At 38.6% G+C, this 22,995-nt stretch overlaps 1 protein-coding gene across 1 annotated transcript in view; it reads right to left on the bottom strand.

The window, feature by feature from the left end:
• Nucleotides 1-22,365, bottom strand: part of polr3a (polymerase (RNA) III (DNA directed) polypeptide A) — a 64,899-nt gene extending 42,534 nt beyond the window's left edge. The window contains exons 1-16 of the mRNA XM_062055498.1: nucleotides 22,154-22,365; nucleotides 17,961-18,096; nucleotides 15,478-15,615; nucleotides 13,622-13,793; nucleotides 13,396-13,550; nucleotides 13,086-13,325; nucleotides 12,849-13,011; nucleotides 8,579-8,715; nucleotides 8,398-8,501; nucleotides 8,189-8,330; nucleotides 5,376-5,516; nucleotides 5,233-5,302; nucleotides 5,043-5,170; nucleotides 4,837-4,975; nucleotides 4,609-4,773; nucleotides 2,207-2,379 (exon numbers count right to left, since the gene is read on the bottom strand). Of these exons, the coding sequence (XP_061911482.1) occupies nucleotides 2,207-2,379; nucleotides 4,609-4,773; nucleotides 4,837-4,975; nucleotides 5,043-5,170; nucleotides 5,233-5,302; nucleotides 5,376-5,516; nucleotides 8,189-8,330; nucleotides 8,398-8,501; nucleotides 8,579-8,715; nucleotides 12,849-13,011; nucleotides 13,086-13,325; nucleotides 13,396-13,550; nucleotides 13,622-13,793; nucleotides 15,478-15,615; nucleotides 17,961-18,096; nucleotides 22,154-22,197 (2,247 nt within the window). The 5' untranslated portion in view covers nucleotides 22,198-22,365. The remainder of the gene's footprint in view (nucleotides 1-2,206; nucleotides 2,380-4,608; nucleotides 4,774-4,836; nucleotides 4,976-5,042; nucleotides 5,171-5,232; nucleotides 5,303-5,375; nucleotides 5,517-8,188; nucleotides 8,331-8,397; nucleotides 8,502-8,578; nucleotides 8,716-12,848; nucleotides 13,012-13,085; nucleotides 13,326-13,395; nucleotides 13,551-13,621; nucleotides 13,794-15,477; nucleotides 15,616-17,960; nucleotides 18,097-22,153) is intronic.
• Between the last annotated feature and the right edge of the window lie 630 nt (nucleotides 22,366-22,995).

Here is a 22,995-nt window from a genome sequence, read left to right on the forward strand (position 1 = left end):
TTTTCCTCTGATTACTGCTTTGCACACTCTTGGCATTCTCTCGATGAGCTTCAAGAGGTAGTCACCTGGAATGGTTTTCACTTCACAGGTGTCATAGTTTTGATGCCTTCAGTGACAGTCTACAAGGTAAATAGTCTTGAAATTAAAGAAAACGCATTGAAATGAGAAGATGTGTCCAAACTTTTGGCCTCTACTGTATATTTCAGGTCTGATGTAAATTAGCATTGAGTTAGTGCACTTTTTAAAAAATTGAGCGTTACCGTATTTTCCGCACATACGGCGCACCTAAAAACCTCCAATGTTGTCAAAAGCTGACAGTGCGCCTTATAATCCGGTGCGCCTTATATATGGACCAATATTGAGCCACAACAAACCTAAACTTCTTTTTCATAAAGTTTAGGTCTCGCAACTACGGTAAACAGCCGCCAACTTCTTTTTCCCCCATAGAAGAAGAAGCGCTTCTTCTTCTACGGTAAGCAGTTGCCAACTTCATTTTCCCCCAGTCATACAGTATATCCCAGCATGCACCGCACGCTTCTTCTTCTTCCACGGGGACGGCTGCCTACCGAAGAAGAAGAAGAAGCGCGCGGTGCATGCTGGGATATATGACTGCGCGAGGCGTGCCGTTTTGATTTCCATTTGTTTGTTTATGTAAAGACCTTAAAATGGCTCCTATTAAGAGACACGCTTACGACGCAGAGTTTAAACTTAAGACGATCAGTCACGCAGTAGAACACGGGAATAGAGCAGCAGCGACACTGACTCGATTAATGACGACTTTGACGAGACGGAGCCGGGAATGTTGGATGCCGTATCCGCCCAACTGTTTAATTCGGACACTGAAGAAGAAGAATTCGAGGGATTCGTGGATGAGGAATAACTTCATAAAGTGAGCTTTACATGTTTATTTTGTGTGTTGTGTTGTTGAGTTATTGATATATTGTAATTGCTCTGCACTACTTCGAGTGTTACTATATTGTGATTGCACTAACGTTTGATTTACCGTAACAGTATCACTGTTTTTTATGTGTTTATTGAATAAGGGAAAAGTTCCCATCCACTATTTGATGTAAATGTTGCACTACTGTTATACCTAACTGTTGTTAAAAGATAAACAAAACACCACGTCACTGACTTTACCTCGGGGAAAATAATAGAACAGCGGTTTATTCATTTTGGGAGTGAACAGAGTTGTCAGAACGCTGGTTTGTAATCTATTAATAAAGTTTGACTGACCTATCTGACTGTTTTGTTGACATTCCCTTTAGCGCAGCTCCATCTAATGGATGCATAGGTGCGCCTTATAATCCGGTGCGCCTTATAGTGCGGAAAATCAATACTTTTGAGCACTTTCTACCAGACGTGCTTGTTTTGTTGGAATGGAAAATTGAAAAAAAAAGACAACAGGTATAACGTATTGGAAAATAGTTGAAGTATTAAGGCTAGCAACACAAAGTTAACATGCAGGATGTTTTTTATGTTTTTGTTTTTTAATATACAGGTTTTGAAAACGAAAAATGTCAAAATCGGCCCCGGCATCCATGGATTTTTCCTTGCGGCCCTAAGTGGAAAAAGTTTGAACACCCCTGACCCTGAGGCACTCTACTATGAATACACCTGTTTGCCCGCCAAGCGTTTGAGCCGGTCCAGAGTCACAAGCAACAAAAGTATGAAAATACGGTACCGTTTGATTGGACATAAATTGGTAACTACAACATTTTGTCGGTCACTATAAAAAAAAGAACCGAATTGTGTACCTATCCCTAAAGATGATAATGTCCCAGTATCACTAACCCGCTTATAGATGCTAAAACCCCCCGAACCCCAAAAAGCACATTCTTCAGTCACGGTAAACATCAGGGGAAATCATTCTGGTAGTACGCCAGAAACAAAAAAAAATTTGCTCGGGTTCAATAATCAATCACAGTTTAATTACATAGCCCTAATCACAAAGGGGTTCACAAACTCACAACATCCCTTGATCTAAACTCACATCAAGATTTACGGGTGGTGAGCAGTGCCACAAGGGCAGGCACCTAACAAGTTAACGTCTTTCATCTTGTGAAGACACGACTCCCACTTACTGTCAATAAAAACTCTGAAACTTGAAAAGAAGTGACGATTTGCTCTGCATTTCTACTTGCTATATAATACCCTCCATACAGCTGAATGATGAATTAGGTTCCATGCAAACATGTTTATTTACCTCCAAGGTCTCCTCAGCTGTACAGCCCGGCTGCTGCTGAAGTTTGCCCGTCTTCAGTGCTTCGATGTATTCATCACACTTGTGATAGCCGTCATCCAGAAGGTCCTGCTTGGCCTTCAGCAGACCCTGACCAGGTGTCACATCTCCAATACCGATGGAAAAGCCACGATTAGCTGGAAGTCATAGAGATTTAAAAAAAAATATGAAGACCAAGGAAAATAGCAGAGAATATACACTACCGTTCAGAAGTTTGGGGTCACATTGAAATGTCCTTATTTTTGAAGGAAAAGCACTGTACTTTTCAATGAAGATAACTTTAAACTAGTCTTAACTTTCAAGAAATACACTCTATACATTGCTAATGTGGTAAATGACTATTCTAGCTGCAAATGTCTGGTTTTTGGTGCAATATCTACATAGGTGTATAGAGGCCCATTTCCAGCAACTATCACTCCAGTGTTCTAATGGTACAATGTGTTTGCTCATTGGCTCAGAAGGCTAATTGATGATTAGAAAACCCTTGTGCAATCATGTTCACACATCTGAAAACAGTTTAGCTCGTTATAGAAGCTACAAAACTGACCTTCCTTTGAGCAGATTGAGTTTCTGGAGCATCACATTTGTGGGGTCAATTAAACGCTCAAAATGGCCAGAAAAAGATAACTTTCATCTGAAACTCGACAGTCTATTCTTGTTCTTAGAAATGAAGGTTATTCCACAAAATCGTTTGGGTGACCCTAAACTTTTAAACGGTAGTGTATGTTCCTTGAGAGAGACCTATGATAAATATTGTCTTTTCTGACTTATTATTGTTGTTAAATTGTTAGATACTCGTGTTAAACAATGCCAAAGCATCAAATCATGAGGTTCATGCATTTGGCTGTGAGCTAGCATGCAGTTTTGGAGGACTCTGGTCTGTTTTGAGGAAAAAAGAAAAAAGTTTTAAATATTTTTATCTAATCATGGCTTGTGCATAACAACACCAAAGTGCGACATATATGCTGGTAAAAACAACTATTTTAATGCCGACTGGCGAGTGTGCAGGTGTACCTAATGTTGTGACCGTGTAAATCTAATGTTTATAAAGTATATTTTCGAACATGTCTGGGAAAAAAAATTGCGTGGACGACTGCAATATATATTAACATATATATTTAAAAAGTGTACATTTAAAAAGATAAATTATTATACTGGAGAGGGAGGGCTGTGGTTTCATTTGCAATCTGAGAACGCCTCCAGAATTGCGCAGACAAACTCAGATAACGAGTCATAAAAGTGACGGTAGTGCAGAATTTACACCAAAGCATATCCAATACATATTATCTGGACCGCAAGGAAGTGGTTTTTATAAGAGAACGACCGATTATCGTCAAGGATATTTGCCATTTTAACAGATATTAGTATCTGCTTTTTTCCCCAACTACAACATAACTACATCAGCAGATATGATATACACACATATGATACCAGTATCTTGTATAGAAAAAAAAATATTTGTGAAGTAGATAATCACTGCTCAAGCGCGACCCTATATGCCCTGGATGAGAAAAGTTCCCTTTTTTTATTTTTATTTACTGCAGCTCTCACGCAGCTACGCCCACCCTCCTCCCCCCGTCCCTTACTCTCCCTACTGCAGCGCTGGTCACTTGTACAGTACGTCTACTCTGCTCACCTATCAAATCCTAAATTAATAATAATAATTTTACTTTTTTATTCGAACCCTTTTACCGTATTGCTTTTGCACTATCTTGTTTAGCTCATTCATTGTTTATGTTCTTTGTTTGTTTTTGTTTTTTTTGCTATATGCTTTTTAACCTGTAAAGCACTTTGGTCCTATTTAAAAATTGTTGTAAACGTGCTATATAAATAAAGTTGCCTTGCCTTGCCTGAATTCTTTGCTGTCTTATTTGTTTTCACGACTGCAGCGATGGCGTCTGCTCGAGAAGAGTCTGTCCGCAACACTCGGAGCATGGGTTCGATAAAGGAGCGCGGTGAGTTTCATGTTTTGTGATTCGATTAAATACCACAACATATTTCATTTGACTAATTGTCAGGTGGTGGGGAGAACAAGATAGGTACGTAGCGTGACAATACCTTAACGGAAACTGCATATGCAGCATTAACGTTATTAGTGTTATCAAATAGATTTTGTGGCTCCAAGTGGGTTTTGATCTGGTTGAAACGGGCCCAAATGGCTCTTTTCATGCAAAAGGTTGCCGACACCTGGTCCAGCCCTACTGACTGACATGTTTATAGCAAATGAATATCGGCTCTAAATATCCGTTATGAGCCTCCTTGACTACTAATAATCGGTGTCGGCCCTTAAAAAAATGTAGTTTAAATGTCGAGTAAAATCATTATATGTCCCCCTCAAGCATTGTAGGGAAGGGAATGTGACGTACAAAGATAGACGGGGGCGAGTCTTGCGAGGCGGGACATGGCGTCTGCGGCCTCCATCTGACCCCAGTCTCTCAGCAGGATGTAGAAGATGTTGTTCTTGGAGCCCGAGCCCAAGGTGCTCTTGTCCAGGCTGCCGCACATCAGCTCGCTGTTGTGGATGACCACGACTGGAGATGATTGACATTTAGAACGGAACAAGAGAGTGAAAGTAGGACACATTTTATGCTCACATGAGTCGTTGTGGCAGAGATCCTCCCCCTTGCCGCAATACTGCTTGCCCTTGGTGCGCAGGTTGGCCTTGACAAGGCAATCCTTGCTTGGCTTCAGGATGAGGCTGAATATCTGCTTGCCCGTCCACAGAGACATGGGCTGGAGGACACAATGGAGCATTGGTTTCACAGTTACAAGTCCTGACCTGCACACATCTGCCGTGTACCTTCACTATAGCCGGGCGCGGGAGAGAGATCTTTATTCTTTCGTCTTTGCCCACAAGGATTGAGGCGACTATCTGGCAAGTTTTGGCTCGGTCAAAGAAAGTGTCCTTTAAAGTCAAGAGGTAGCCGGCTAGGAGGTAGAAACATGCCATTAACGCTTGTTGCAGTTTTCTTGCAGGACATTATCAATACCTGTCAGAAAGTCCTGAATAGCAGCAATCAGAGGTTCACCGTTCCTTGGAGTTACCAGATTGGCTTTGGTCTGGAACATAATGGTGCAGCATTGGACAAAGGACTTGAGGAAGAGCACAATGGGGAAACATATACAGACATACCCCCATTAGGACCAGTGCTTCGGCTTTGGCCTCCTCCGTCTGAGGCAGGTGGAGATTCATTTCGTCTCCGTCAAAGTCAGCGTTGTACGGCGTGCAAACACACTCGTTGAAGCGGAACGTCCTGTGAGGTTTGACTCTGGCCTGCCAGAAAGATGAAAACGAAGCGCGCTTTTTATATCTAAAGTGGAAACAATATAAAATAGTAATTCCTTTGTTACAGATATAGTAACAATTTCACTTCCGATACGATACCGATATTGGAGCCTGAGTGTTGGGCAATACTGATATTAATCAGTTACAATAGCAGTAGGAATATTGGTACATACTTTAATTATTTTGTTGTGTGAAATGTTAGAAAAGGTTTGATCAAGTGGAGTTACTTCAAGAACACTAATGTGTGAAAACACTAACCTTATGACTAGGGATGTCCGATAATGGCTTTTTGCCGATATCCGATATTCCGATATTGTCCAACTCTTTAATTACCGATACCGATATCAACAGATATATGCAGTCGTGGAATTAACACATTATTATGCCTAATTTGGACAACCAGGTATGGTGAAGATAAGGTACTTTTTTTAAAAATTAGTAAAATAAGATAAATAAATTAAAAACATTTTCTTGAATAAAAAAAGAAAGTACAACAATATAAAAACAGTTACATAGAAACTAGTAATGAATGAAAATAGTGGACCAGCAGCACGCACAATCATGTGTGCTTACGGACTGTATCCCTTGCAGAATGTATTGGTATATATTGATATATAATGTAGGAACCAGAATATTAATAACAGAAAGAAACAACCCTTTTGTGTGAATGAGGGGAGGGAGGTTTTTTGGGTTGGTGCACTAATTGTAAGTGTATCTTGTGTTTTTTATGTTGATTTAATTTAAAAAAAAAAAAAAAAACAAACAAACAAAAAAAAACAATACCGATAATAAAAAACCGATACCGATAATTTCCGATATTACATTTTAAAGCATATATCGGCCGATAATATCGGACGGCCGATATCATCGGACATCTCTACTTATGACAGACGCTTTTGACATGGAGTGATAACTTGTGTTTTGGCGACATCTAGTGGTCATAATCATTCAATAAATTAAGGGAATGATGCAGGAAGTTGAATTATGCGGAAACATTTGTTACTGGATACTTTCTAATACGCGTCTGCCTTGGAGACTTCTTATGTGTAAATAATATACTTGCTTATATTGACTAAAATGTTTTAGACGGCAATATTGTTCAATTAAGGACACTTATTTATATTTATATGTTTAGCTTGTGTGCTTAGCTGTTGTGTAGCTATCTCCTATTCCTGTAGTCTACCATGTGTACCTTTTGTAAATGACTGATCAAACTTTCAGAATATTTAGATCAGTGGTTCTTAACCTTGTTGGAGGTACCGAACCCCACCAGTTTCATATGCGTATTCACTGAACCCTTCTTTAGTGAAAATTAACTGTTGTTTATTTTCAAATTCAAGACAAAGTTATATGTTTTTGGTAACACTTTAGTATGGGGAACATATTCTAAGTAACAAGACTTAATTTAGAGTGTTTTGGACACTAGGGGAACATATTCTAAGTAACAAAGACTTAATTTAGAGTTATTTGGTTAGGGTTAGGGTTAGAAGTTTAGGGTTATAATAAGGCCATGCCGAATAAGGCATTAATAAGTACTTAATAATGACTAGTTAAGAGCCAATATGTTACTAATTTGCATGTTAATAAACAACTAATTAATGGTGAATATGTTCCCCATACTAAAGTGTTACCATGTTTTTTTACTGGTGCACAAAATGAACCGTGCATGAACATCACCTTGTTCAAAGAACAAAACCAACACAGTGCATAAACTCACAACAAATTACACGCCTACATTTCAGTGTGACTTCTGCTGTTGCCGTATCCGTAATACGCCGATAGGGAGAAGTTTTTATCTACACGATGAGTCGGGTGTGTCTTGACCTCCGCCGAACCCCTGAGCCCGACTCACCGAACCCCTAGGGTTCAATCGAACCCAGGTTAAGAACCACTGATTTAGATGTTGGCTGTCGAGCTTTGCACAAGTAAACCCGCTGCTGGACTGCTTGTATCGAAGTGCTTATATCACAGCTTTATAGATGCAAGCAGATATCATCCTGATTCTTGTTTTTTTATTTTTTTCGCAGATATGGGACCATAATCAATATTGCATCGGGATGCCCCTTGTTTCAGAGTAAAAACTGTCACCATTAAAAACGCTATTAACAGCACAGGCATCTTAACGATGGTGGGTAAAGTGTAAAAATATGTTAACTGGTGCCATATTAATTGTATGCCATAAATGTTCAAACCACAATTTAGATTGGATAGACGCAATGACTGGTTTAAAAACAAATGATTTGAAGTGCATTAGAATGTGTAAAGGAAACATTCCTTTACACAGCAGCAACCGACCCAGTGTTATAAAATTGGTAAAGAAACACTGGTCTTTCAGCGTTGATATTGCGGATGTGGTGAATCGGAACAGGTAATGAGTTTTCACTCGGATTAGCAACATTTTAAAGCTCATGCGTAGGTTGAAATTCTGAATGCTGACTACGCATTATATCATCAATAAAATAGGGATGTTGCCTACAGCCACTAGTGTTTTTTGACCCAGCATTAATTAAGTTAAAGTTAAAGTACCAATAATAGTCACACACACACTAGGTGTGGTGAAATCTGTCCTCTGCATTTGACCCAACCTACCGATCTCAGGGCGGACACTCTAACCACTAGGCCACTGAGTAGGTTAATAAGAGACCCAGGCGAAAACTTACAATGTGCGCCATGATGCTGAGTTTGTGCAGCGAGGGCTGTCGATTGAACAAGACGATGTCTCCGTCGATCATGTGCCTTTCCACCAGGTCGCCGAAGCGCAACTCCTGGGAAATCTTCTCCCGGTTTCCATATTTCAAGAACCTGATGGAAATTTAACGATATTGGGGGCGAACGGCTCATGACAAAGTAGCGAGACTGTACTGCGTACCTCTTTATTTCGCTTTTAAACGACTGGAGGAAGTTGGCGCCGGGGTGAACATCGGGACCGTTGCGAACAAGCTTCCTCATCAGCTCAATGTTGGCTTTGTTGACCTTTTCAGACAGTGTGACAAATTCAGGATTCAAGACAGAAAAGGTGCAACTATCGCAGCTCAAGACACAGTGTTTACCCTCTCTGGGTAGGTGAGGATTTTGGCCACGTGTATGGGCACGGCTACTTCGTCGATTCTCAGGTTGGGGTCGGGGGAAATGACGGTTCTGCCCGAGAAGTCCACTCTCTTGCCTGAGAGGTTGCCTCTGAATCGACCTAAACGATCACAGAAGAGTAGAAATGAACACAAACTGCCAAAGATTTTTCTGATGGATGTTAGACATCTCGTGCTCCTCCAGCCACCTTCCTTTTCCGTGAGGATGCCCAAAGTGGGGTGCAGGTGTGGAGGAGCACACCATCACCTTCCTTCGCAAGGCACCTGTCATTCTTGATGTGTGTTTAGGCACCTTATCATGTCGGAAAACTGCCAATATCGCAGTACCACGTTGGAATTCTTGTTTCCCCTCAATGAACCGCAGCTTTTCAGTGCCACCAGCCCTTGTGCATCCCCGGAACATAACGCTACCAGCACCATGCTCGACTGTAGACAATTTTCTTGCTAGCAGGTTGTGTTACCAGTAGGCTTGAAAAATATAGACGACATACAATATAAAGGATATAAATTTGGCTAACAATCCATATTTTAATACTACAGCCATCCATCGCTGGTAGCATATTCCCTCAATTAAACATGGCGGAGATGTCAGTTACAGGTTACGGCAGTAGTAAACAGTAAGGAAGCAACGATGCTTGATATAATCCTACACGGAACAATCCATCTTTATTGACCGTGATCCTGTGTGTGTATGTGAATGTTTGTGTACGTTTGTGTGTGTATGAGTGTATGTGACCTCCCGTTCCCCTGTCGCGAAAGTGAGGCTCGTCACAAAGTAATTCATGTTCAATCAGCGATGTGCCTCTTCCCCTTACACAGCTGAAAGTGCAGCCCAGAAGAACAAAATAAAGCAATATGACTAACACTTGCCCAGAAGTTGAAACAACATTTAAAAGGAGCATCGACTTTACTTTCACTATCTGCTGTAGCGCACCAGTAATCCTGCTCTGAGTGCAGACTTGCAGGCACTCAGAACGTCTATGTGACTGTATGGGGCCCGACTGAGGGATTCAACACACCCACTACAATTTAATCAGAAAAGGCATTTTTATATCTGAATATTTTTCAATCAGACTTGTTGTTTATGTGTCTGCAAAGAGTCCACTCTGCTATAATATGTACTAAAAACTCTGCAAACAGACACTTTTGTGTTGTTTTTGTTTGTTTGTGGGCAAAAAAACATTTTGTTTTCTGAAATAATCATTAAACTTTGTGTTGGTACACATTATTTTACAGTACCTCAAATTCAAACTGCATTTTAATGTATTTTCATTCAATATAAGATACAGATTTTGGGTTTTAAAAACTCCACAATCTGGGTCACCGCTTGTTGTTTACCAAAGCACTGGTGAAAAGCACTGATGTATACAAGTAATAAAAGAATACAAATAATAATTTACCATTTCAAAGTGTTGTTTGGTAAATGTTCACCTTAAATAAAAGTCTTATAGTATTCAACATTTTTTGTTGAATATGTTTACATTCATATTACACCAATTATACTTTGTTTACTGCAAAATGTTTGTGATGACAAGCAAAAAAAAACAAAAAAAAAACTTTGAGAGGCAAAAACGTTGTTCTCTTTACCGTACTGAAAAAGAAGCAAAACCATACAGACAGATGACAAATGACAGTTGTCAGCTGTTTGCGTATATTACCTCAGTCAAACATGGTGAAAATGTTTGTTACAAGATACTGCAGTAGTAAACAGTAGGGATGCGGTACTGGGTAAAAATCCTGCAAGGGACAATCCGCTTTAATAATACATTTTTAAAAATTGTGATATTAATCGAGATCTGATGATACAAAAAAATGAATTGCAATAATTTTTTTTGCCAAATCGCCCAGCCCTAATGTAGACAATTACTGTACAGTGTGACCAGTTCATTTTGTATATTAACATCTACAATATTGTACATTCATTTCTTGCTTTTCTATGCATGGTGAAGTCGTGTGTGTGCGATATATTTTATTGGTTAATTGTTTTTTTGGTGTTTTACTTTTGTAGCTGTATGTAGAAATGGTACTGCTGGAGTGGCAGCTGGTTGCATCCGCTCAGCTCTTTTAATGTCTTTAATGTCCTTTGTTTTCTTTGATATTCCCCTCTTACACCCATGTAAATAAATAATAATAAATGGGTTATACTTGTATAGCGCTTTTCTACCTTCAAGGTACTCAAAGCGCTTTGACAGTATTTCCACATTCACACACACATTCACACACTGATGGCGGGAGCTGCAATGCAAGGCGCTAACCAGCAGCCATCAAGAGCAAGGGTGAAGTGTCTTGCCCAAGGACACAACGGACGTGACTAGGATGGTAGAAGGTGGGGATTGAACCCCAGTAACCAGCAACCCTCCGATTGCTGGCACGGACACTCTACCAACTTCGCCACGCTGTCCAGTACAGTATATGTGTGCTATGGCTATGAGGTTTTTTTTTTCTTGGCCTCAGTCTGGAACCCCTCTCCAGGGGCCCAGGCTTAGACTGAATAGCTTTTTTCGAGAAAGCAGCGGAATTCGACAGATCACTGGCTCTTCACTTGGTGATCACTCCAGCAGCACTGAGAGTAGACTCAGCCAAACTACCTTGAATGTTGAATGTAATGTTGCACTTCTCTATGCCAACAAAGCAATTGGCTCAAAAACATTCCAACATAATTCAAGTAAGGCTCTACTTTTCCAAAAATGTAATATAAACTAGCATTGCTATTGACATGCTATTGATTAGCGTTATCGATTTTATTGGCAATTTCCACACCTCCAAATGTGTTATTAAATACCACAACTATGATGTACATTACAATCAATATAATAATATAATATGCAATACAATATAATATGTACACTACTTATAGTACTTACACTTTTTGGGGCGCAACCAAAAAAAACACCATAAAAAAACCTAACTACACACTACTGCCATCTAACGCCTTAGACTTGCAACAGCAATTTAATGTCATACTTGCAAATAATTGAGACTTACAAATGTGATAATGAAACAATAAAACAACTGAACAAGAGTTATCATAAGCAGCTAATTTTTAAATATTGCAATTAAAAAAATATTTTATTTTCAAAATTAATCAGTATTTATTAACACACACAAAAGGAGCAAAAATTGGTATTGTTGAGTACCAGTATCGATTTCCAGGGCTCAGTCTCGTTTCAAATATGAACAGTAACCATCCCTAAATGCAAACGATGCAATGTTACCACATAAATCAGCAGCCAAATAAGTATCTTTTGTAACCCCCATTTTGGAAATGGTTATACAGGACTGTCTCAGATTTAAGTATTGTGATAAAGTTTTTTATTTTCTGTAATGCAATTAAAAAAACAAAAATGTCATACATTCTGGATTCATTACACATCAACTAAAATATTGCAACCTTTTATTATTTTAATATTGCTGATTATGGCATACAGCTTAAGAAAACTCAAAAATCCTATCTCAAAAAATTTGAATATTTCCTCAGACCAAGTAAAAAAAAAAGATTTATAACAGCAAAACAAAATCAAACATTTGAAAATGTCAATGAATGCACTCAGTACTTGGTTGGGAATCCTTTTGCATGGATTACTGCATCAATGCGGCGTGGCATGGAGGCAATCAGCCTGTGGCATTGCTGAGGTGTTATGGATGCCCATGATGCTTCAATAGCGGCCTTTAGCTCATTTGCATTATTGGATCTGGTGTCTTTCAGCTTCTTCTTCACAATACCCCACAAATTCTCTATAGGGTTCAGGTCAGGGGAGTTGGCAGGCCAATCGAGGACAGTAATGCCATGGTCAGTACACCAGTTACTGGTGGTTTTGGCACTGTGGGCAGGTGCCAGATCATGTTGGAAAATGAAATCATCATCTCCATAGAGCTTTTCAACAGATGGAAGCATGTAGTTAACATTTTCAAATGTTTGATTTTGTTTTGCTGTTATAAATCTTTTTTTTTTACTTGGTCTGAGGAAATATTCAAATTTTTTGAGATGGGATTTTTGAGTTTTCTTAAGCTGTATGCCATAATCAGCAATATTAAAATAATAAAAGGCTTGCAATATTTCAGTTGATGTGTAATGAATCCAGAATGCATGACATTTTTTTTTTTTTTTAAATTGCATTACAGAAAATAAAGAACTTTATCAAAATATTCTAATTTTCTGAGACAGTCCTGTATTTTCATATTTTATAGATTTTAGGCCATATTGTGCTTGTCAGCTATTTAGACGCCATCCTACCTTGCTTCCCCTTGAGTCTCTGCACGAAGCCTCTCGTCCACTTCTTGGGCGCCATGTTGAGGGGGATTCCGGAGAGCTCGCTGTTGATGTAGAGCGCACACTGTAGCTGGAGAAAGTCCCAGTCCTCCATGATCATCTGCGTCTTGGCGCCCGTCATGCGATGCTGGAAGACACGAGGGGTGTCAATGAAGTGTGTGGGAGCCTGAATCAAAACTTTTTTCTTTTTTAAAAAGGCACTTTTTTGATGACATCATTCAGGAAGATGATCTCCGTCAGCTTCATTGTGAGGTCGTCTTCATTGGTGCCCGACTTGAGGTCGCTGACCACGGAGGGCCGAATGCAGAGCGGAGGCACCAGGAGGCGGGTGAGGATGAGGTCAGCAGGTTTGCCTGCCTCGGGGTTCATCAGCAGGAGGGCGATGTCCTCCTGGGGGATCCTTCTGAAGATGTTGAGCACCACCAGGGGGTTAAGGTTCTCCTGCAGAGGAGATGGCAGCAAAATCAGTTACAGGAAGTAACATAAAAACACACAAAGTAAGTGATTTAACCTGTGCTCTGGGCAGCAGAGGCTCCATCAGTTTGTTGTGCTCAAGGGCCGTGTCAAAGGACTGCAGGAACTCGGACACAAAAGGCTCCACCACCTTCTTGTTGGTTTTGTACTTCTCGTGGATGATCTTTAGCAGGCCACACTTCTTCACAGTTCCTGAGGATAACAACAAGTTTGTCTCAGCTTTCCCCTTTTAAAATAGTCCACTATTTTGAGAGGTTATTCACCATTGAACGCAGCACAATTAAGGCAAATTGTTCTTTTGCGGCATTTGTCAGAGATCTTCTTCTTGAGGCCTCGTTTCTGGAGGTAGGCCAGGTTGGGACGTTTCAACATGTCCATGAACTGGAGCTTGTCCTCTTTGGTCAGCATAATGCTTGAGCATGTCTTACAAATCATCTGGAGGCAACAATTACACATTAGAAGTTAGAGGATGTCAAAAAGTCTATAGACAAATTGGTCCAAATAAAATGTAAAAAAGCGCTACAGGAGGTCTACAAATGACTGCCTTCTACCAACCAGTTTAGTTTCAGGGAATTTAATTGGTATTTCTACGCTTACTTTAAAATCCATTGATTCAGATTGGCTATTACAGCACATAATCCAGACTAAAAAAGATTATTGTAAATAAATAAAACATTACAAAATCTTTAAGTTTTTATGCAATTTCCTGTTTCTTCCAATAATCCTAAATCTAAAATGTTTTTAAATCTGTATACTGATTTCAAAGAAAGTTTTAAAATATTGCCCTTTCATTTTAATTATTTTTTTAAATAATACATTAATAATTTTTCAATATTTAATATATTTCATTTGTGTATTAAATATATAAATGCTTAGTCACAAACGTCATCATAAATTGTATTTTATTACAACATCTAGCGCATTCTAAAATAAAAACGTACAAGCTGTCAAATAAAAAAATGTATTAAAAAAATATACACTGTTAAAGGTTGAAATATAATGTTTTAGCTCCATTACAAGTAGAATAGATACGGAAAATATAATAACGTTTTTTTTTTTTTAAATTGTTAACCAAAAGGAAGTGAAGAGTAAATATGAAAAGTATCAAACATTAAAAAAATACATTCACTAATAATATTTTTCAAATATTTTTTTTAGTTTTAATAATAAGTTTATTTTCTAAATTAGTTTGCTGTTTATTTCTATTGCTCTCTAAAGGAATAATGTCCAAGCTGCATTACATCCAAAAAATGTGGTACAATTGTTTTAACATAATGTCAAAAATCGATTTTTTTTAAAAATTCCAATTCCAATAAATTCTGATACAATACATTTGGAAAATATAATCCAATTATTATTTTTTATTGTTATTATTAAAAGAAAGTGTACAGAAAATATGAAAAGTATTAACCATTTTGAAAATATATTCGCTAGTAATTTTTAAAAAATTGTTTTTTTTTTTTGTTTGAATATTTGGTATATTTTTACATTTGTTTACTGTTTTTTTTTTTTTATCATTCCAGCACATTGAACTGCCTTTGTGTATCAAATGAACTAAATTAATAACCCTGCTTTGTCAAAAATGTCGTCATAACTTTAATTCCATATTAAACTCTGTAGCGCCCTCTAAAGGAAAAATGTACACACTACACTCCAGTCCGAAAAATTCAATTACAATTATACAGGGTACATGCGGACCCTAAAAATGCAATGTGAAAAATAAAAAAAATGTTTTTAATTGTTTAAAAGAAAAAGTAAACTAAAATATGAAAAGTATCAAACATTGTAAAAATATATATTTATTAATTTTCTTATTTAAATTTTTTTTTTTTAATTCAAATTTTAACTGATTTTGTGTATTAAATGGGTGAACTTTTAATGACTTCACTGTTTGTTTACAAATCACAAGTCGAATTCCTTTTGAAACCCAAAGGAAATATATACAAGCTTCAAATTCAGTCCAAATTATTATTTTTTTCTTTCAAATTTTCAGCTACTTTGGCCTTAAAAGCATGACTGATGTTAAACATGAACCATATCGGCCTACATTATCAATTAATCATTTGGATATTGTTATTAAATGTGTTTTTTTGTACATATGTATATAAAGTGCATTTACCTGTAAGATTCCAATGATTGCCTTAAAATAACCAACATGAAAACATGGCAGCTCCAGATCTAAATATCCATAATGTCCCAAACATTCGGCCAAAACCTTCCCGCACGTCAAACATGGTCTGTCTTTCTCGCTGGTGCCCTGTGTGACAAGAATAGTCAAATTTATTAAAATTACATGGAAGTTCATGCTGATGTAGCACAAACAAATGCATATACTCTAGGGTATACGGAAAAACTAATCATCACTATTATTTAGATTCATATTGAAATCAAAATGAGTAACACAATTATTCATCAAACTGAAAACATGAGTATTTTATTTATTGCACCACCAAAACTCAACTTTAAATAAAATTTTAAAGAACAACTGTGTATAAATTAGTAACAAATAAACAACAAGTAAAATAATAATAGTAACAACAATAAATTAAAAACAGCAACATGGAAAAATAAAATTCAGTTGTTTAAATTCTGATTTATTTACCACTTATTCTACCACCAGACATTGTGTGATTTTTTAAAATGTATTAAATGTTAGTTAAATAGATGCAAAAATCCTCACATTTGCATGTTCGGACAATTTTGACCGGTATTTTAGGTCAAAGTATAATCATTTTGTAAATGTATTTTTTAGTACATTATGCTTGTGTATGCTACTTTTTAAAACCTTTATTTTCATAGTGCAGTCAGACTGGATGTTGCACACGCCGCTGTTATTGTGAAAGGGTGGGGGAAGTGTGCTGCTTTGAGCTTGACGAGTTTAGAGACGACTGGTAGTTTTTAGTGCTTCCATAGCGAGATATAAGTTAGAACTTTACGCTACTTTTTATTAGAAATGGCAACAGCAGAGAGTGAATTTTCAATGGAACACTTCAAGTTCTGGTGTTGTTTCCTGGCGTCATATTGCAATCTACATGTATCTCTTCTGTGTGACTACCATCTACTGGTCACTAGGGTTGGGTATCGTTTGAATTCGAACGATTCCGATTCTTTGTTCCGATTCCTGACGATTCTCGATCCCGATTCTTTTAAGAGGCAGGGTCAAAAAAAAGTTTAGGATATTTTAAATGAGCCAGCTAACCTACAGTCTTTCTGAATGAAATAGTCTGACATTCTCCATCAATTTTAATTCTATTAACGTTTTATGAACTTTACTATAAATTCCTCACGGAGCTGTTTTCAACTAGAATATAAATATCAAATCTATGAACTTGAATATAAATATTATAAATTATGAATACATTTTCCCAGGGGTACACTTTCCTCAAGATAGCTTTATTTTTGAAAACCTCATGAAAACACATTTACACACACAAGTGTATGATGCTGCAGGTACTTAAAAATGTTACCGTGCTCCCACTGATGGGCTAACCTGGTGCAGAAATGCAAATAAACAATAAGAAACAACTTGCAAAACCCAGTCCAGATTAGCAGCAGGTACAGTATAAAATCAGAGACAGTTCTTGTTTAGGAAAATTACCATATCCGCCTTCTCAGGCAGGATGCGTGAGCGTTCTGGACAGATAGTGTCTCCTGCTGTGGAAAATACACGTTCGCTGGGTGTGGAAGAAGCTTGAACGCATAAATAGGGAAAAGCGCGATCTGACAGCAAAGGATAAGTCTTTTGTTGGTTCCACCGGACCACCACCATGCAGCAAGGTCGTCAGACATAAGTATCGGTGGAACGTCCTGGTACATCTGCAGCTCTCTCTCCACTCGTTTCTTGATGGACATGGAGCTCTGTTATTTCGCGGTTATTTAATTTCTTTTTGTAAAGTAAAGCCACACTTTCGACCGCCGATGCCCGCTATCCATGCTTGAGCTTGACTGACTCGCTCGGCTATGCTAACACTTCCGGCGGTGGGCGCTTCTTCGTTGGTGCTCAGCGGCTTCTTCTTCCGGTTCGGCGGACATATTTATTTTTTTATTTTTCCGGTCGGCGGACTGGGTATCGAAAATAGGAATCGAAATTTAAACTTTTGAACGATATCGGGAGAATCGGAAAGTTAGTCCCGGTTCCAATCGATACTCGATACCCAACCCTACTGGTCACACTTATCATTTCACCAAGTACCAAATAAAAAAGCTTTGAGGTCGGTAAGCACAACCAGAATTATTCCGTACATTAGGCGCACAGTCAATTTTTGAGAAAATGAAAGGATTTTAAGTGTGCCTTATAGTCCGAAAAATATGGTATATTTTTTGTTAAATATACATAAAATATTTGTTGAGCCTTTTTTTAAAAATATATATGCATCATTGCAAATCAAAATGATGCCATGTCATATTGACCACGATTATTGATTCGGCATACTCTTTTTTTCCACTCACTCACTCACCTGTTTCACCTTTAAGCGCCAAGAAAACTGCAGTGTGCGGCCCGTTTTTTTTCGACTGTAATATTTTAATGATCACGAGAACCCAAAATCGAAATTGAGATTGTAATGTCATTAATTGTCCAGCCCTAATGGGCTGTATATCTACCATGCGGTGGTCCAGGACTCCATAAGGCAGAGGAGTGCGGTTGGTGTCCTGGCTGTACAGGTTCTTGCTGACCACCTGAATATGCGCCTGCTGACGCATTTGTTCTGCCGATTTCATTCCAAAACAAATGTGGCTTCTGTAGGATAAGAAGGAAAGAGAGAAATTCAACAAATATTCTGTTAACCAGGACAAGACTTAAGGCTTAGTCATCGGCCCTGAGACCCTGAGAAATAAATACACGTATCAAAACCACAATCATTGTCTTTAACTCCATCACTACAAGTGAAAAATCTGGGCGTCGTTTTCGACTCTGACCTTAGTTTTATACCACATAATAAAAATATAACAAAAATAGGTTTTTTATCATCTTAAGAATATAGCCAGAGTTCGCCCAATTCTCTCTCAGGGCAACACGGAGACGCTAATGCATGCTTTTATTACAAGTTGTATAGATTATTGTAACACCCTGCTTTCTGGTCTTCCTAAAAAGGTTATTATCGCACCTTTGCAATTACTCCAAAATTCAGCGGCCCGTGTCCTGACGAAGACCAGAAGGCGGGCTCACATTACACCAGTTTTAAAATCTCTGCATTGGCTCCCCGTGTGTCAATTTTAAGGTTCTTCTTATGGTTCATAAATGTTTTTATGGTATTGGGCCTTCTTATCTTTCAGATTTGCTTTTACCCTATGAACCTTCTCGGGCCCTGAGATCCTCCGGCACTCATCTCCTAATTATTCCAAAAGTCAGGACACAAAGTCACAGGATGGCATCTTTCCACCACTATGGAACAGCTTGCCGGAGGACCTCAGGGCTGCGGAGAACATTCATGTTTTTAAGAGCAGGCTTAAAACCCACCTTTTTGATTTGACTTTTACCTTATATTATTTTATTGAAGTCATTTGTATTTTGCTTTTTATTCTATTAGTTATGTAATATTTTATTTGTTCTATTTATTTACTGTATATTCATTTTATTTGTATCTTTTAAAAAAAAAATATTATTCATCATATGTCTGTCTTGTATTTTATTCTTTATCTCTACTCATGGATCGTACAAGTTTATTATATTTATTTTCCAACATTCCTCAGATGAGCCATTTGCCTCAGGGGTTATCGGCCGTGCTAGTGGGGGCGCTTTTGTGTCAGCGTCCTGATGAGGTCCTGGTGTAGATGGCTTCTGTGATAGTGTTTACTCACATGTCTCCTCTGTACTCAGCCATGCAATCATTTGTCCATATAGTTGCATATTTGTGTATGTTGTGTGTGTGTGTGTGTTTTTGTTTGGTATCTGTGTCCGTGCGTACATATGTGATAATGGGGGATTGTTTTTAACTTTGTAAAGCACTTTACGTTGCATTTCTTTTATCTATGAAAAGCGCTTTATGAATTAAGTTTGATTGATTGATTGTTAAATTGTGCTTTATTGTAAGGCTAAAGAAGATGAGAGCTTGCAGGAAAGCTGAAATTCTGCCCAATTAGGAACAGGCTACACTTTGCATATTACTAAATGAACACTAATGCACCAAAACACAAGGTAAACAATCTCAGACTCCATCCATTTACTACATCTCCCTGATACCAAAGTACAAGTCAAACTACTTCCATAACGTAAATGACCGCCATAGGCACAACACCAGGGGAAGTTCCACAAACCACGTTAAATCCAGATTCCGATCCTACAAAGGTCTTAACTCATTCTCCTTCTATGCCACATCAATACGGAATGCACTCCCAACAGGTGTAAAAGAATGTGCATCTCTATCCTCCTTCAAAACCGCACTAAAAGAACACCTCCAGGCAACTTCAACCCTTGACTAACACCCTCCCCTCTCCACATCCCACCTCCCCGGATTGTAAATAACCAAATGTAAATAATCAAATGTATTTCTAATGTATATACTTGTTCTTATGCTATCTGAACTCACTATGTCCTCTGCTCGCTGTACATATCCTACCAAGTCAGACCTACACTGTTTCAATGCCCATTTCTCTGATGATGCAATTGTTGATGACTGAACAAAACCCTCCTCATCCCACCCCCTGGATTGTAAATAATGCAAATAATTCAATGTATATACTCTGATGATTAAATTGTGTGATGACTGTATTATGATGATTACGTGGACCCCGACTTAAACAAGTTGAAAAACGTATTCGGGTGTTACCATTTAGTGGTCAATTGTACGGAATATGTACTGTACTGTGCAATCTACTAATAAAAGTGTCAATCAATCCATCGTTTGTCCCTATTGGGGTTGCGGGGGAGCTGGAATGATTGATTGATTGAAACTTTTATTAGTAGATTGCACAGTGAAGTACATATTCCGTACAATTGACCACTAAATGGTAACACCCGAATAAGTTTTTCAACTTGTTTATGTCGGGGTCCACTTAAATTGATTCATGATACAGATATATACTATTTTCATAATACAGTCATCACACAAGATAATCATCAGAGTATAAACAATGAATTATTTACATTTACAATCCGGGGTGTGGGATATGGAGGGGGGTGGGGGGGGGGGGGTTAGGATTGGTTGGTATCAACACTTCACTCATCAACAATTGCATCATCAGAGAAATGGACATTGGAACAGTGTAGGACTGACTTGGTAGGATATGTACAGCAGGTAGTGGACACAGAGAGAGAGATCAGAAAGTATAAGAAAAAGTGTCTACATTTGATTATTTACATTTGATTATTTACAATCCGAAGAAGTATGATGTGGAAGGGAGGGTGTTAGTTTGGGGTTGAAGTTGCCTGGAGGTGTTGTTTTAGTGCGGTTTTGAAGGAGGATAGAGATGCACTTTCTTTTCCACCTGTTGGGAGTGCATTCCACATTGATGTGGCATAGAAAGAGAATGAGTTAAGACCTTTGTTAGATCGGAATCTGGGTTTAACGTGGTTAGTGGAGCTCCCCCTGGTGTTGTGGTTATGGCGGTCATTTACGTTAAGGAAGTAGTTTGACATGTACTTCGGTATCAGGGAGGTGTAGCGGATTTTATAGACTAGGCCCAGTGCAAGTTGTTTTACTCTGTCCTCCTCCCTGAGCCAGCCCACTTTGGAGAAGTGGGTAGGAGTGAGGTGTGATCTGGGGTGGAGGTCTAGAAGTAATCTGAATAGCTTGTTCTGGGATGTTTGGAGTTTAGATTTGAGGGTTTTGGAGGTGCTAGGGTACCAGGAGGTGCATGCGAGATTTCCCGCCAGAATCTTCATGGTTCTTTTGTTGACCAGAGAGGAGATTCTATAGAGAAATCTCGTTGGTTGGTTGACCTTTTAGATTACCTTGGTTGCCATTTTATCACAGGAAAGATTAGCCTCTAGAATGGAACCTAGGTAGGTGACCTCATCTTTCCTGGTGATAACAATGTCACCCACTTTTATAGTGAAGTCATTGACTTTCTTAAGGTGTATGTGGGACCCAAATAGGACGGATTCCGTTTTACCCAAGTGTATGGATAGCTTGTTGTCAGCGAGCCAGGTGCAAATTCTACAGAGTTCAGCACTGAGGATTTTCTCCACCTGTGACTTGTCTTTGTCGGATACCAGCAGGGCCGAGTCATCCGCAAACAAAAACAATTCGCAGTCGCATGCTGATGACATGTCGTTCAGTGGAGTGGTTAGTTCTGAAGCCGGATTGGAATTTGTACATGAGTTTATTAGTGGCAAGGTAACTATCGACCTGTTCATAAACTATTTTCTCCATCCATTTTTTTTTACCGCTTATTCCCTTCGGGGTCGCGGGGGGTGCTGGAGCCTATCTCAGCTACAATCGGGCGGAAGGCAGGGTACACCCTGGACAAGTCGCCAAACTATTTTCTCCAGTACTTTCGAAATGGAACTGAGAAGCCCATCCCAGCTGCACTCAGGGGGAAAATCAGGGTACACATCGGACAAGTCGCCACCTCATCGCAGGGCCAACACAGACCCATCCACTTCATCCATTTTCTACCGCTTGTCCCATTTTATATTAAAATCCTAATGAGGCCAGACGTCACGTACTCATGTTCCACCACGTAACATGCAACTAGTACGCACCAAACTTGAGTACTAATTCATGTCGCACTTTACTAGAGTAAAAAAAAAAAGACACGACGCCGAAAATAAATATTAACAATAAACTGTCATTAGCATTAGCAACGGAGCTAACTGACGTTAGCCGGCTAGCTTATGTGGCTAGGGTACTCACATCTTTTTCGCCACATCCGTCTCCCGGAACTGCTCCTTCACCATTTTTCAACAGCGTTCGTCTCCCTAAAAGAATGAAGAACATTAAAAAAAGTTGTGTCTGTTTGCGTTCCAGCCAGCTTCGCCTCGACACGTGGAACCGAAGGCAGACAGCTTTACTTGTCCATGTTGTTGTGGGGCATGCAGGAGTTGATCACGTGGGACGTGGTGAGTTCACGGTCAATCAGGGTTTTCTAAACGCAATTGTTTAGAATGGAAATATATGTAAGTGACCTGTTCTTATATTACGGATTTGTTATTCTTTGACAACATTCAAACACACTAAAAAAAAGTGACACTAGTCATATATAGCTGTGAAACGCTACACAGGCAAATGAAGGAAGAGGGGGAAAATTACAACTTTATCGGTGGTCTGGAATGCAGCACTACCCATTTTTTTTCAATTAACTTTATTTTTTTGTCTTTGTTATTGGAAACATATAACAAAACCATTTTAAAAAACACTTTATTCTAAATGATAGCATTCTTAATATTTGAATCCCGACACATTATGACGTATTAACAGATGCCATTTTCTATGTACGGCAATCCTATTTAATGAAATGACACTTGCCATATTAAGTTGTGCCACAAGATGGTGCCAAAGACCCGTCTTGCAATGCATCATGCACTCTAATGGCTTATTGTGACGTCTGATTTACTGTAGTGTGCAATTACAACCACCAATAATGAAAACTGGCCTTCTAAATAATTGATATTTATATGGTGTTTTTCTTTTCATTTTTCTTTTTAGTGGACTTGTCATCAGTGTGAGGGGTGCTTCCTAGTGGGTCCCCAGAGTCA

This window comes from Entelurus aequoreus, linkage group LG08 (genome assembly GCF_033978785.1).
Source record: "Entelurus aequoreus isolate RoL-2023_Sb linkage group LG08, RoL_Eaeq_v1.1, whole genome shotgun sequence".
NCBI classification, from domain to species: domain Eukaryota; kingdom Metazoa; phylum Chordata; class Actinopteri; order Syngnathiformes; family Syngnathidae; genus Entelurus; species Entelurus aequoreus.